This window comes from Mesocricetus auratus, unplaced genomic scaffold (genome assembly GCF_017639785.1).
Source record: "Mesocricetus auratus isolate SY011 unplaced genomic scaffold, BCM_Maur_2.0 Super-Scaffold_100007, whole genome shotgun sequence".
Lineage (NCBI taxonomy): Eukaryota > Metazoa > Chordata > Mammalia > Rodentia > Cricetidae > Mesocricetus > Mesocricetus auratus.
Genome location: NW_024429191.1, coordinates 31,040,944 through 31,055,322, shown reverse-complemented (window position 1 = coordinate 31,055,322; position 14,379 = coordinate 31,040,944). Strand labels below are relative to the sequence as shown.

Sequence of the window (14,379 nt, the reverse complement as noted above, 5' to 3'; positions counted from 1 at the left end):
AGCTTTACAACAAGTCAGGTCCTCAGGCTTGCACAGCAAACACTTTACACATTGCCTCGAGACTCTTCTTTTTTTTTTTTTTTGGTTTTTTCGAGACAGGGTTTCTCTGTGGCTTTGGAGGCTGTCCTGGAAGGGACTCTTCTTTTAAACATTATCTGCTGTTTCAAAAAGCATCACAGGACAGCACTCGGGAGGCAGAGGCAGGTGGATCTCTGTGAGTTCGAGACCAGCCTGGACTACCAAGCGAGTTCCAGGACAGCCTCCAAAGCCACAGAGAAACCCTGTCTCGAAAAACAAAAAAACAAAACAACAACAAAAAAAAGCATCACAGGAAATACGTAATCACTGAGCCACGTACATGTAACGGGCTTTTGAAATTTTTATTTTTCGGGTGCTGGGGATGGACTGAGGAATCCGCAACCTGTCCACCGCTGAGCAACGTACTTCCCCCTGTTGGTTTTATTGAGACAAGGTCTCAAACAGCTCAGGCTGGCCTAATCCACTATGTACCCTTGAACTTTTTTTAAGACTTATTTATTGCAGCCGGGTGTTGGTGGTGCACGCCTTTAATCCCAGCACTCGGGAGGCAGAGGCAGGCGGATCTCTGTGAGTTCGAGACCAGCCTGGACTACCAAGCGAGTTCCAGGACAGCCTCCAAAGCCACAGAGAAACCCTGTCTCGAAAAACCAAAAAAAAAAAAAAAAAAAAAAAAAGACTTATTTATTGCATATACAGTGTTCTGCCTACATGCCAGAAGAGGGCACCAGATTGAATTGTAGATGATTGTGAGCCACCATGTAGTTGCTGGGAATTGAACTCAGGACTTCTGGAAGAACAGTCAGTGCTCTTAACCACTGAGCCGTCTCTCCAGCCCGTACCCTCGAACTTTTGATCTTCCTATAATCAGAGGCAGGTGCCACAGTGTCCAGCTTTATTTATTTTCTGAGGCAGAATCTCACTTTGTAGTCCAAACTCGTCTGGAACTCGCGGCGCTCCTCCAGCATCAGCTTCCCCACGCACCGACCTCGACATTTGAGAGTTAGGAATATAGATAGGACTAGCCGTTGGGGACGCCAATTAGGCAGGTACGCCTGCTCATGCTTCCGATGGAAACCCGTGACCACCCTCCGGTAGTTCCGGAAACCGAGGTTCGCTGCGGGTAGCAGGGTAGCGGCGCCCGGGCACTGCGCAGGCGCTGACTGCCACCTGGCTCCCGCGGGCGATTCCATTCTACACTCTGGGCAAAGCCACCGGATAGACGGACACTCTCCCCACGCTCCCTGACAACGCGCATGGGCGAGCCCGGACCCACCCCAGGCGCAACTGCCGCGCCTTCCGGTTCCGATGACAGCGGCGCCGGAAGCCGGCTGGGCTGCAGGACTAGGTGACAGCCTGGGGGCTCCGGGTCCGGGGTGCGGGGCGCCCCGACCAAAGCCCGGAGCAGTCGTCTGCCACACCCTCCAAGGGCTGGTGGAGTCGCCACGATTCGGACGTCCCATCTTGGTGCACCTGACTGGGTCAGAGGTAACCGGCTGCAGACGGTGGAGTCCTGGCAGCGCACTGCAGGGGAGGTCTCTGGAAGCATGAGTAGGAGTTTGCCAATCTTTAGCACATAATGCGGGTGAAGTCCGAGTCGTGGCAGGGTAGATGGTGGGCTTTCCTGTGCTTTCAGACTTAGGTGAAGACGTTAGGATTTGAAACTTTTCTAATATTATTAGAGATATGATTTGTTTGAGGGTAAAGTACAGGGCATTAGATGTTGCTGTCTGAAAAGATGACACTTGTGTCGAGACCTAGATAAGGAGCCAGCTATGGCAGGATGTGTTTCAGGCAGAGGGTGCAGGCAGAAATAAACTGGATGTACCCTGGACCAGAAAGGCCAGTGGTGGTAGAGTATGGGAAGTGATGGAGAGCGTGACTAGAAGGAGCTTGTTTGGATAAAGCATTTGTTTGTTTGTTTTTGTTGTTCTTGTCTGTTGAGACAAGGTCTCTGATAGCCCAGGATGGCATGGAGCTTCCTAAGTAGACCAGGCTGGCCACAAACTCACAAAGGTTCACCTGCTTCTGCCTCCTCAAGTGCTGTGTTACTATGGTCATGCACCACCACACCCAATGTCAGATTTATTTGTATATTTTGTTTGTTTGTTTTGTTTTGTTTTGGTTTTCAAGACAGGGTTTCTCTGTGTAGCCCTAGCTGTCCTGAAACTAGCTCTGTAGACCAGGCTGGCCTCAAACTCACAGAAGTCTGCCTGCCTCTGCCTCCTGAGTCCTGGGATTAAAAAGCATGTGCCCTACCATCGGGCCTTTATTTATTTACTGTCTGTCTGTCTGTCTGTCTGTCTGTCTGTCTGTCTATTTTGAGACAGGAGTTGTTCTCTACTTAGGCTAAGCTGTCCTAGAAGTCACTGTAGACTAAGCTGGCCTGGGACTCTTAAGGAGCTATCTGCCTCTCCCTCCCAAGTTCTAGAATTAAAAGTGTAAGCCACTACACCCAACAGATTGTTTTAATTTTTTTATTTTTATGGGTATTTTTGCACCACATGAGTGTGTCTATGCACCACATGAATGCATCGTCAGAAGAGACCTTCAGGGCTTCTAGAACTGGCGTTACAAGGAGGTTGTTGGCTATCACATGGGTGCTGGGAACTGAACTTGGGTCCTCTGCAAGAGCAATAGGTGCCCCGAAACAGTGAGCATCTCTCCAGCCCGTGTAGTATGAACTTTTAACGTTTCCTTCGTATCTCTTTCTGCCCACTGGGAGCTTTTGGCTCATGCCTGCTTAGCCAAAGGCTGGAAATGGAGGTACTGTTTAATCAGTTAGGGCAAACTCAGGCCTGTGGTTGCCCAGGCCCAGGAGAGGATGAAACCCGTCTCCAGGCTTTGCTCAGCTGGTCATCCAGTGCGGGGGAAACACATATGAAGAGGCAGTCGGAAGGATTCAGATCTTGTGGGACCGACAGATCTTGTGGGACCGACACATCAGGTTTGCCATACAGAAAAGGTGCTGGACTAGGCAGCTGGTGAGTAGAAGCCTCAGTTGGATCCCTAGCATTTGCAGTGTAGAAAGGTGGCTGTAACCAGGGTGGCAGTACATGCTTTTAATTCAGCAGGTGTGGCAAGCACTTTACCAATGAAGCCATCTTCTCAGCCCCAGTTCTCAGCTTTTTATTTTTTTTTAAGATTTATTTATTGAGTATGCAGTGTTCTGGCATGTATACCTACATGTCAGAAGAGGGCACCAAGTCTCATGATAGATAGTAGTGAGCCACCATGTGGGTGCTGGGAATTGAACTCAGATCCTCTTGAAGAGCAGCCTGTGCTCTTAACCTCTGAGCCATCTCTCCAGCCAACCCCCCCCGCCCCCCCCCACTTTTCTTTTTTTGGCCGTCTTCCCCAGCTGGTGGTTTGCATTCGCTCCAGTTTAACTTCCCGTTTGTTGTCATAACTGATGGACCCTGTGAGTTCATCCCAGCCATACACACGTAGGCCCGGCTGTCCTTTCCTGCTAGGCTAGCAGCCTGCTTTGCTGGTCTGTTGTGCAAATTATTTAAGGCGAGGGCCTCAGCCTAGAGCCAGATAGCAGGCTTCCTTCTGTTCCTACTCCTCCACTTCCCAGCTGTGTGGCCTTGGGTGTTTATTTTATCTTTCCCTGTCTCATTTTCTCAGCTGCAAAGTGGGTCTAATAACCATACCTACCTCATAGTGTGAGAATTAAGTGAATGAGTTAATGGGTGAAGTCATTGGAGCAGAGCCTAGCACATAACGAGCCTCTGGGGAATGTTACTTATTACCAAGCAAAATAATTATATCATTTTAAATGGGAGTCCCTGTTATATTTTACCCTTAATATCTTATAACTGTTGAGTCTGGTTTGGGGGTGTAACATCTCCGGACACTATGATTACAGATTTTAGTGTGTACAATAACATCAGCCAAGGCCCAGCACTTTCCTGTCATTTGTCCTCTATCTGGGAAGGAGCTAGTGGCTGTAAGTGGAGATGAGATGGTAAAGCCGAGATGGGTCGTCCTTGCGGGACTAGGAGAGTGGAGGAAATGGGAAGATCCCAGGGTCACCATGGACACTGGCTTCTTGTGCTGCCATTCTTTTGGGAGAGTGAATATCTGGCTACATTGACCCTTTTAGAAGGACACATAACTCAGTCCTCTTATTTCTAGTCCTCTGTGTGACTGCAGAAGATCTACTCTGTTGCTACTTGAAAGGGGGGGGGGACAGAAGCCAGGTGGATGATGCATGCCTTTAATCCCAGCACTCAGGAGACAGAGGCAGGCGGATCTCTGTGAGTTTGAGGCCGCCTGGTCCACTGAGTGAGTTCCAGAACAGCCAGGGCTACTCAGAGAAACTCTTTGTCTTGAGAAGAAAGAAAGAAAGAAAGAAAGAAAGAAAGAAAGAAAGAAAGAAAGAAAGAAAGAGAAGAAAGAAAGAGAAGAAAGGAGGGGGAGCAATGTAGAGAGGGTCAGGAGGAGGCCACGGTGAGAAGGAGGTGCATTAAGCTGTCAACTGGACTGAGGCACTGGCTCAGTGTTGCTTGCTATACAGCACAAGGACCTGGGTTTGAATTCCCAGAACCCATGTAAAGCCAGGCATGGTAGAGGATAATCCCCAGCATTCCATTTCCATGGTGAGATGGGAGGCAGAACCGGCACTAAAACCCTTCGAGGCAGCTAGCCTGGATTACTCATCGGTGAACAGCACAGAAATCCTGTTTCTAATGAAGTAGAAGGTGAGGACGGACACAGGGTTGTCCTGACCTCCATGCCCACACTCTACTATGCACATTTGTGCCTGTACTCCAGAACGTGCATACACATCACACATAAACCCCTTCCTCCCTCCTTCCCTCTCCATGTATAATTGAGCAAGCATCTAGTGTGGTAGGGAGGCAGGCCCTCAGCGATCATCACTCAGCGTTGAGAACCAAGAGTGAGCGTAGCCAGCCAAGTATGTGAGGCTGGGGCCAGCTGCCTGTGACTACTGGGATTAGGCTGCAGGGCTCAACCATGGCAAGGCCACACTGTGTTCCACGCCTGGAGCTGTGAGAGCAAGAGTTCTAGCTGTCCAGACTGGAGCTGTCAGTAGGCAAGCAGTGGGGAGGCCCTTCCGCCTTGCACAGTTGGCGGTTAACTATTCCTGAAGCTGTACTTGGCATTAACAGCCATCCAAGGACTACCTTCATGGCTTATTTCCCTACAGTACATGAAAAACCAGTTCCACTGACTGGAAGAGGTAGCCATAGTGAATATATGAATTGGAAGCAATGTGAGCCTAGGTTGTTTTGCCATATAGCCTGCCGAGGCTCTGCTGAGACCCAGGCTTCTGATTAAAAAGGAACTGAGGCCGAGCATTGGTGGCGCACACCTTTAACCCCAGCACTTGGGAAGCAGAGGCAGGCGGATCTATGTGAGTTCGATGCCAGCCTAGTCTATTAAGGAGTTCCAGGACAACCTCCAAAGCAATACAAAGAAACCCTGTCTTGAGAGAGAAAAAAAAAAAGAGGAACCAAGGGTTTGTCAGAGGTTGTTTCTGAAGTGTTTGCCCCTTTGAACTTGAGTTTGGCATCCAAAATCCAGTAAAAACTGCCAGTTGTTGGGGCTGAAGAGATGGCTCAGCAGTTATAAAGAGCACTGGCTGCATTTCTAGAAGGCCCAGGTTCAATTTCCCCGGCATCCTCAAGGTAGCTCATTAACTATCTGTAAGGGGATCTAGTGCCCTCTTTTGGCTCCTGCAGACACTGCATATACGTGGTACACGTGTTTTTCTGTTGGTTTAGTGATGCACCTGAATCTACTGATATTTTAGCTATCCTGCAGTCAGCACCCCACTGTTCAGATTGCTGCCTGGGGGAATTTCTGTCCCATTGGTACCAGCTCAGTCACCAAATGTAGGTTTTAACTAAGTCTCTGTAGTGCTGTTGACGAATGAAGACTGGGGAGTCAAATGTTGGGGTGAAAACCTGCTAGATCAGACAAGCCAGAAGCAACTACCTGACCTTCCTTTGTGGCAGGAGACTTTTTTTTTGGTTTTTCAAGACAGGGTTTCTCTGTGGCTTTGGAGGCTGTCCTAGAACTAGCTCTTGTAGACCAGGCTGGCCTCGAACTCACAGAGATCCGCCTGCCTCTGCCTCCAGAGTGCTGGGATTAAAGGCGTGCGCCACCAACGCCCGGCCTCCCTACTCCTTCTTGTGAGTCTCTCTCTATCCGTATTCCTGACTCCTCTGTCCTCTCTAGGACTAGTTCCTATCAACTAGTCACTGTCTCTGTCCCCTGATCCAAGGTTAATTTTATTAGCACAGTTTTGTACAAGTTTCACAGTGTGATCAAATATCCCGAAATGTACATGTATGTACACGAAGCAAAACACCCACACACATAAAATAATAATCCCAGCACAAAGCACTCAGGAGACAGAGGCAGGTGGAATCTCTGTGAGTTCCAGGCCACCCTGGCCTATAAAGCCAGGAGTTCAAGAAACCCTGTCTTGGGGTATGGGGTGGGCAGGACAAAGATAACAGGGCAAAAAGTCTAAGACAGTAATTTTCTTTTTTTTAGACAGGGTTTCTCTGTGTAGCAGTCCTAGCTGTCCTGGAACTTGATGTGTAGACCAGGCTGGCCTCGGGCTCCAGCCTTCATCGTGCAGTGGACACCTCAGTGAGGATGGCTGGGAAGCACTTTGTTTAGCAGGGGCCTGATGTATTATTCAGGAAGGGTGAGAGGGACCTGAAGAAATGCTGTGGGAGTCCCACACACACATTGGCCTGACCCAGTTGACTTCACTAGGCAGAGGCCATCATGGAGCAGTGTGCATGTGTGGAGAGGGAGCTCGACAAAGTCCTGCACAAGTTCCTGACCTATGGGCAGCACTGCGAACAGAGCCTGGAGGAGTTGCTGCACTATGTGGGCCAGCTGAGGGCTGAGTTGGCCAGTGCAGGTGGGTGACAATCCCTAGGGATCATGTAGCCCTAGGCTGCTGACTGGGTGGTAGAGTCTTGGACACGCATCTCTAGGCTTCCTTGAAGGTGGTAAAGGAAACTGTTCAGAAAACCTAACAGAAATATCAATTTGCCTGAAATAGTAAGCATTGCCATTTTGTTTTCAGCTAACTTTTCTTTTATTTCAGGGGAGGGGTTCCTAGGGTTTATTACTTTAGTTCTTTATTTAGTATGAATAGTGTTCCACCTGTATGTATGCCTGCAGGCCAGAAGAGGGCACCAGATCTCATTACAGATGGTTGTGAGCCACCACGTGGTTGCTGGGAATTGAACTCAGAACCTCTGGAAGAACAGTCAGTGCTCTTAACCTCTGAGCCATCTCTCCAGCCCCAGGGTTTATTTCTATTGTAGCGTTTATCAGTGCCTTATACCTTTTAAAAAATATTTTATTCATTTTGCCTTTTTTTTTTTTTTTTTTTTGGTTTTTTCGAGACAGAGTTTCTCTATATAGCCCTGGCTGTCCTAGAACTCACTCTGTAGACCAGGCTGGCCTGGAACTCACAGAGATCCACTTCCACCTGCCTCTGCCCCCCGGTTGCTGGGATTAAAGGTATGCAGCACCACCACCACCGCCCAACTACCTCATACCTTCTATGGCTGACTAATGTCCTATTGTGTGCATGTATGGTATTCTGTACCCATTAGTGGATGGACACTGGGTTGTTTCTATCTATCTCTTGGCTGTCTTGAAGAATGCTAGGAAGAGTTCGCACATGTGGCTTTGTGTGGACTCATCTCCATTTCTCTTAGAAGTGGAGTTGCTGAGTTCAGGGTAATTCTGAGTTTAACCTGATGGTTCACAGGAAGCCTACAGTGAAGGTAATACACAAAATAATGCAGCACCCAGGAGGCAAGTCAGCATTCACAGCACCCTAGAATTTTACAGCTCAGAAAATAAAGTCACCCAGGTTCTGGCTTGTGGGCTGGAGAGGTGGTTCAGCAAGTAAATGGCTTCTACTACCAAGCCTGATGACCTGAGTTTAATCCCTGGGACCCGCATGGTGGAAGAAGAGAACCCACTCATGAAAGTTGTCTCCAGACCTCCAGGATACATCATGGCACATATGTGAATGTTTTCCCACTCCACCCCATGCAACTAAATTAAATTTTTTGTTTTTTGTTTTTTTGAGACAGGGTTTCTCTGTAGCTTTGGAGCCTGTCCTGGAACTCACTTTGTAGACCAGGCTAGCCTTGAACTCATAGAGATCCGCCTGTCTCTGCCTCCCGAGTGCTGGGATTAAAGGTGTGCACCACCAACACCTGGCCTTTTTTTTTTTTTTTTTTTTTGATACAGGATTTCTCTTTAGCTTTAGCTTTGGGAGTATGTCCTGGAACTCGCTCAATAGACCAGGCTGGCCTCAAACTCGCAGAGATCCTCCTGCCTCTGCCTACCGACTACTGGGGTTAAAGGCATGTGCCACCACTGCCCGGCTTAATCCCAGAACTCTCAAATCAGAGGCAGGAGGATCTCTGAGTTAGAGGCCAGCTTGGGCTATATATAATAAGTTCAGGACAGTCAGAGGTACATAGTGAGATCCAAAAAAAAAAAGTAGCTGACCACAGACTGGAAGTAGGTGTTTAACTCTGGCAGGCAAGGCTGTCTTCTGGGCTACACACTGGCGTGTAGGAGGAAGCGGTCTGCGGCAAAGCAGGTGCTTAGGATGCCTCCTGACCCAGTCTGCTGTCTCCACAGCTCTCCAGGGGACGCCTCTCTCAGCCACCCTCTCCCTTGTAATGTCCCAGTGCTGTCGGAAGATCAAAGACACAGTCCAAAAACTGGCTTCAGACCATAAGGACATTCATAGCAGTGTCTCCCGAGTGGGCAAAGCCATTGACAGGGTGAGTATGTGGGTGAGCCAGGGCCTAGGGGTGGGAACACTCCTGAGCTAATGTGTGCTAGCTTGGCAGGAACCTAAGCGTAAGGGCCTGAGTCTCAGATCCGTCTCTTCTCTGTCAGAACTTTGACTCTGAGATTTGCGGCGTGGTCTCGGATGCGGTGTGGGACTCACGTGAGAAGCAGCAGCAGATCCTGCAGATGGCCATTGTGGAGCACTTGTACCAGCAGGGCATGCTCAGCGTAGCTGAAGAGCTGTGCCAGGTAATGCTGGCCTTGGGAGCACAAGGGCATTTATCTCTCCTGCTGTTTGAGATGGTCCTGCTTATGTAACTCATCCTGGCCTCATTAGCTACCCTCCTGCCTCAGTCTCCTAAACCCTGGGATTATGAGTGTGCACACCACCATACTTAGCCAATTTCATCATCTGTTAGTTTTCTATCCCATCCCTGATATTCTTGACTATTTTTGTTTTGTTGTTGAGAAATGCCTGGAACTCACTATGTAGGCCAGGCTGGCCTCAAACTCAAGAGATCCTTTTGCTTCTCAACGTGCTAATACTACACCCTGTTTCTTGTGCTTCTGAGCTAAGGTCTGTCTACATAGTGAAGCCTGGCCTCTAACTGGTCCTTATTCCCTTTTCTTTCATTGAGGGCTGGGATTGCAGGTGTGTATGGCTCTCCCATAGGCCTAGTCACTGACATTATTTTAGAAAGGAAGTTGGTCCCCCTATCTACCACACAATAGGAGGTAGATCTAAGTATATCTGATAAAAAAGTTACTGATTTCTAGTTAGAGTTGGTTGCCTGCCAGAGCACGGAGCCAAGACTTGCTCTCCTTTTAATAAAGGGGATTAAACAAAATGGCATAGCACTAATTGGGTGTTAAATATACTGGGAACAGAAGGAGATTCTGCCTTAATGTAATTAGGTAGATTAAAAGTAATTTTTCACTATGCCACTCAGTGCCAGGCCTGGGACTTGCAGTAGAGGGAAAGGGTTCTTCACTGTGGCTGACCAATGATGGTGCTAACCTTGGCAAACCGACACCGAACAGGGCTCATGCTACTGGCAGATCACAACACCTCTGGCAAACACTGCCTTTCTGCAGCCAACCTTTGGCAGAATTTCGGGGTCACTACCTTCCATCTTCCCTAGGAATCGACACTGAATGTGGACCTGGACTTCAAGCAGCCCTTCTTGGAATTGAATCGGATCTTAGAAGCTCTACATGAGCAAGACCTGGGACCTGCACTGGAGTAAGGATGCCCACAGTGGGGCTTGCCTGTGGTATGCCTAATTCCAGCCCTGCCTTAGGGATCCACACTGTCCTTTAGGGCCCTCTGGAGCCACCACCCACTGCACCCACACTGTCCTCTCTCCCCAGATGGGCTGTCTCCCATCGGCAGCGCCTGCTGGAGCTCAACAGCTCACTGGAGTTCAAGCTGCACCGGCTGCACTTTATCCGGCTCCTAGCCGGTGGCCCCGAGAAGCAGCTGGAGGCCCTCAGCTATGCCCGGCACTTCCAGCCCTTTGCTCGGCTGCACCAGAGAGGTAAGTGCCCAAGGTGCTGGGAGTAAGGGTTAGGCTCCAGCCAATGTCTGGACATGTCAGGTAGCCTGTCTTTGTACCCACAAACAGTTCTGTTTACCAGAAAGATGGCTCCCCACAATTCAGAAACTTTTATTTGGTTTTTTGAGACAGGGTTTCCCTGTATTGTTTTGGAGGCTGTCCTGGAACTCACTCTGTAGGCCAGGTTGGCCTCATACTCACAGAAATCCGCCTGCCTCTGCCTCCCGAGTGCTGGGATTAAAGGTGTGCGCCACCAATGACCCTCTTTGCCTCTAAAGTGAAGTCCAAACTAGAGGCAGAGCTGAGGCAGGAAGGCTGCTTCAGTCTCAGTTTAGGCTGGCATGGCAACGGCAAGACCTCAACTCAAGAATTAAAAGACCACAAGATAGAAATAAAAGATTAAGAAATAAAAGTCATCGGTCATTAGTGGTGCACACCTTTAATCCTAAAACTTAGGAGGCAGAGAAAGGGGATCTCTGTGAGTTCGAGGCCAGCTAGGTCTACAGAGTAAGTTTCAGGACAGCCAGTACTACACAGAAAGATGCCCTGTCTCAAAAAAAACCAACCAAACCAAAAAAAAAAAAAAATCGCAAAACCAAAGCAGTGATTTTATTTTTTGTGGTACTGGGGATGGAATCAGACTTTATCAATACTGTGTTACTACTGACAACTATTTTACCACTGAGCCACTCCCCCCCCATAAACAAACAGCAGTTTCAGCTCCTCCTGCCTCCTGCAAGCTTCAAACCTGGATTTGCTGTTAAAAGGGGAAGTTGTACATAGTGGTGCATGCCTTTAATCCCAGGACATGGGATGCAGCTTGAAATCAGCCTTGTCTACATAGAGACCTGACTCCAAAACAGCAGGGGAGGATTAGAGTTGGTGAGTCAGGACATTCTCTGTCAAGCAGACTTGCTAGTGATGTAATCAGAAAGCTGGGGACAGCCTCACCATCCTACCTGCCTCCATGTTGGCAGCAGGATGTAGAGGCCAATGCTCTGCATGTTAAGAGGGCTTTGCAGCCCTGTGACTCCTCGGAGTAAGGCCCAGAGCCTCTGCCTTCCCTGAACTGCCATCCCGTTTTCTTTACAGAGATCCAGGTGATGATGGGCAGTCTAGTGTACCTGCGGTTAGGCTTGGAGAAGTCACCCTACTGCCACCTCTTAGACAGCAGCCACTGGGCGGAGATCTGTGAGACCTTTACTCGGGATGCATGTTCCCTGCTGGGGCTTTCAGTGGAGTCCCCCCTCAGTGTCAGGTACAACCCAGCCTCCTGAACACAAGGGGACAGGCAGGGAGCAGAACAATTGTGTTGACTCTACCGTGTGTTTTCACAAACCTTGAAATAGACACTGCTTGTGTTTATAGTTAAGAGTGCCCACCTCTCCTGCACACTAGGTACCCTTGGGAAACTACCCTACCCTGTTACAACCTCACCAAAACATCACCTCCTTATATGGAGTCTCGAGTGCTAAGTAACATGCTTGAGGTGCTGCTTAATGTCTACACTGCAGTGGTCTCTGCTCACTCTACAGCAGGCCCAAATTAGAAGTCCTGTTACCTGAGCTAACACCCAAGAGGATGGAGGTTTGCCTTGAGCTAACCTGCAGGGTTTCACAGGAACAAAGAGCACCTAGGCTGGCCCCAGAAACACTCTGCACCATAGTGGATAGTTGTCATACCGTCAAGAACAGGCTTCAGTCGCCTATGCTGTTGCTGTGGATTTGGCATGTCCCAGCCAGGTCACCACTGCCCCTAGAGGATGTGCTGGGGAGGGCTGCACTGTACTCACAGATGTTCCTGCCACTGGACTCCTGTTATCTTGAGATAGAACTCATTTATGGATGTCTTTGCTCACCAACTCTTACTATGTACCATGGTAACAGAGTTGGCTGAACTACAGCTCTGTAGTTTAACCCCCATTGGGAGTTTTCCACTGTCTTGGACAAGCACTTCACCTGCCCGCTGTTTTCTGTGCTGGAGCTTTTCAAATTTGGGCATCTATTAGAACAAATACAGAGCTGAACACACCTAGCTATGTATGTGGCCCTTTAGGAGCAGTCTGGGAGAAGGAGAGGGTAAGAGCACTGGCTGCTCTTGCTGCAGACCTGAGTTTGGTTCCCAGCACCCACACGGTGGCTCACAGCTCTCATTAGCTACAGTTCCAGGGGATTTGACATAACTCTTCTGGCATGTACATGGCCCACATATATGTGGGCATGCACTCCTACACATACTTTAGAATTTTGTCTCGAGTCCTATTTGGGACAGTGTCAGTCCTTTGTCTGCTGGTTCCTGTGATCCAAGCTGCTTCAGTCTCTGCTCTCTGTTCTTCAGCTTCGCTTCTGGCTGTGTGGCGCTACCAGTGCTGATGAACATCAAAGCTGTGATCGAACAGAGGCAGTGCACTGGCGTGTGGAGTCACAAGGATGAGCTGCCGGTAAGGCCAGGTGGGGAGGTACTCCAGAGGCGGGTGCTGGGGCACACAACTCAGACAGTAGGTGGTACTCTCAGCCTTTTGCTCGCCTCCTCAGATTGAGATCGAGCTGGGCATGAAGTGCTGGTATCACTCCGTGTTTGCATGCCCTATCCTGCGACAGCAGACCTCAGATTCTAACCCTCCCATCAAGCTAATCTGTGGCCATGTCATCTCCCGAGACGCACTCAACAAACTCATTAATGGAGGAAAGTAAGTTGCCCCTGCCTGGCTCCATCCTGGCCTGGCTTTCTTGGCCTGCCCTGAGATGGTCTTCCTTTGCCTTTGCTTGCAGGTTGAAGTGTCCCTACTGTCCCATGGAGCAGAATCCAGCAGATGGGAAACGTATCATATTCTGATTGTAAGGAACTTTGCGGGAAGGTGTTATCCAAGGCTTCAGTGGATTGTGGTGCCTCAGACCAGCTGAATGAGCCTGCACTTCCTTGGCTGGGAGGGGGACTGGCTGCTGTGTCTGCTGTCTTTGTTTACACTTGCCCCTGACAGTAGCAAAGGCTGTGGTTATCAAAAGCAGACATCTTTCTACTCCTGCCCTCAAACCAGGGCCAGCTCCTTCTACTGTACAGTCAACTGTATGTATCCATTCTCTACTGTAAATAGCCCATTAGAACTGAATGCTGTTTTTTAACTTTGAACAAATATATTCACAGCCCTTCTCCTTCTTGGTCAGGCTTGAGCATCACTGACAAATGACTGCTTGCTACATAAGGTACTGGGTGTGAAAACCTAGATGGCAGACCCTGGCAGGTGCTTTCCCATATACTCATGTAAGACCGTACTTCAAAGCCGTGTAAAGGGACACTGAAAGAAGATAGCTTGTAGTTTCAACCAGTTCGGGACCTCTAAGTCCAAATTCACCTGATCATTCCAGGGCGTTTGAACTAGGTTGCTGTACCCTAACCTAGGGTTCCTTTTTATAGGAAGGAACCTTAAGTTTAAAAATGCTTCAAAGTCTTGTCAAGTTGGAGAACTTGGGGTTTTGTTTTTAATTTATGTGTGGGAGTGTTTTGCTTGCACGTATGTCTGTTGCCCTCAGAGGCCAGAAAAGGACTTCAGTTTCTGGGACTGGAATTACAGAAAAGTATGAACCGCCATGTGGGTGTTGGGAACTAAACCCAGAGCCTCTGCAAGAACAGCCAGTGTTCTTAAATGCTGAGCCATCTCTCCAGCTTCCAGGGCCTAGAGTTGTGTATTTAGCTCTATTTCCAATTTACTGTATGGTGAGGCAAACTAATTCTATCAGATATGTAAGGCCGTTGGAAGTATCCCTGACACAGGGGTCACAAGCTTCTGTGAGGTGGGGCCTGGGCCCTGCTGCCTCATCTCTAAGACCCACCTGTCCTGGAGTGGGAACTGAGTCTTGGGTGGGCAGTAGAGACAGCACAGAGCATTTTCGAGGTACATTCTTAGGACTCCTGCTGAAAAGCCGCTTCCATCCTCCTGCCAACTTCTTGGCTCCATTGGCAGCTGGAG

At 49.0% G+C, this 14,379-nt stretch overlaps 1 protein-coding gene across 5 annotated transcripts; it reads left to right on the top strand.

Moving 5' to 3' along the window:
* The first annotated feature begins 1,277 nt into the window (after positions 1–1,277).
* Positions 1,278–13,564, top strand: Rmnd5b (required for meiotic nuclear division 5 homolog B). 5 transcript variants are annotated; one of them, XM_040748574.1, is made up of 11 exons: positions 1,398–1,524; positions 6,568–6,666; positions 6,796–6,946; positions 8,701–8,846; positions 8,965–9,105; positions 9,999–10,099; positions 10,228–10,394; positions 11,505–11,670; positions 12,750–12,852; positions 12,947–13,101; positions 13,184–13,564. In XM_040748574.1, exons 3-11 carry the CDS (start codon positions 6,808–6,810, stop codon positions 13,245–13,247), a joined length of 1,182 nt encoding a protein of 393 aa, XP_040604508.1. In that variant the 5' UTR covers positions 1,398–1,524; positions 6,568–6,666; positions 6,796–6,807; the 3' UTR covers positions 13,248–13,564. The 5 variants fall into 5 exon arrangements, with proteins under 5 accessions (XP_040604504.1, XP_040604508.1, XP_040604505.1 ...); XM_040748570.1 differs by lacking the exon at positions 6,568–6,666 and having other exon boundaries at positions 1,278–1,524; XM_040748571.1 differs by having other exon boundaries at positions 6,568–6,946.
* Positions 13,565–14,379: the final 815 nt, after the last annotated feature.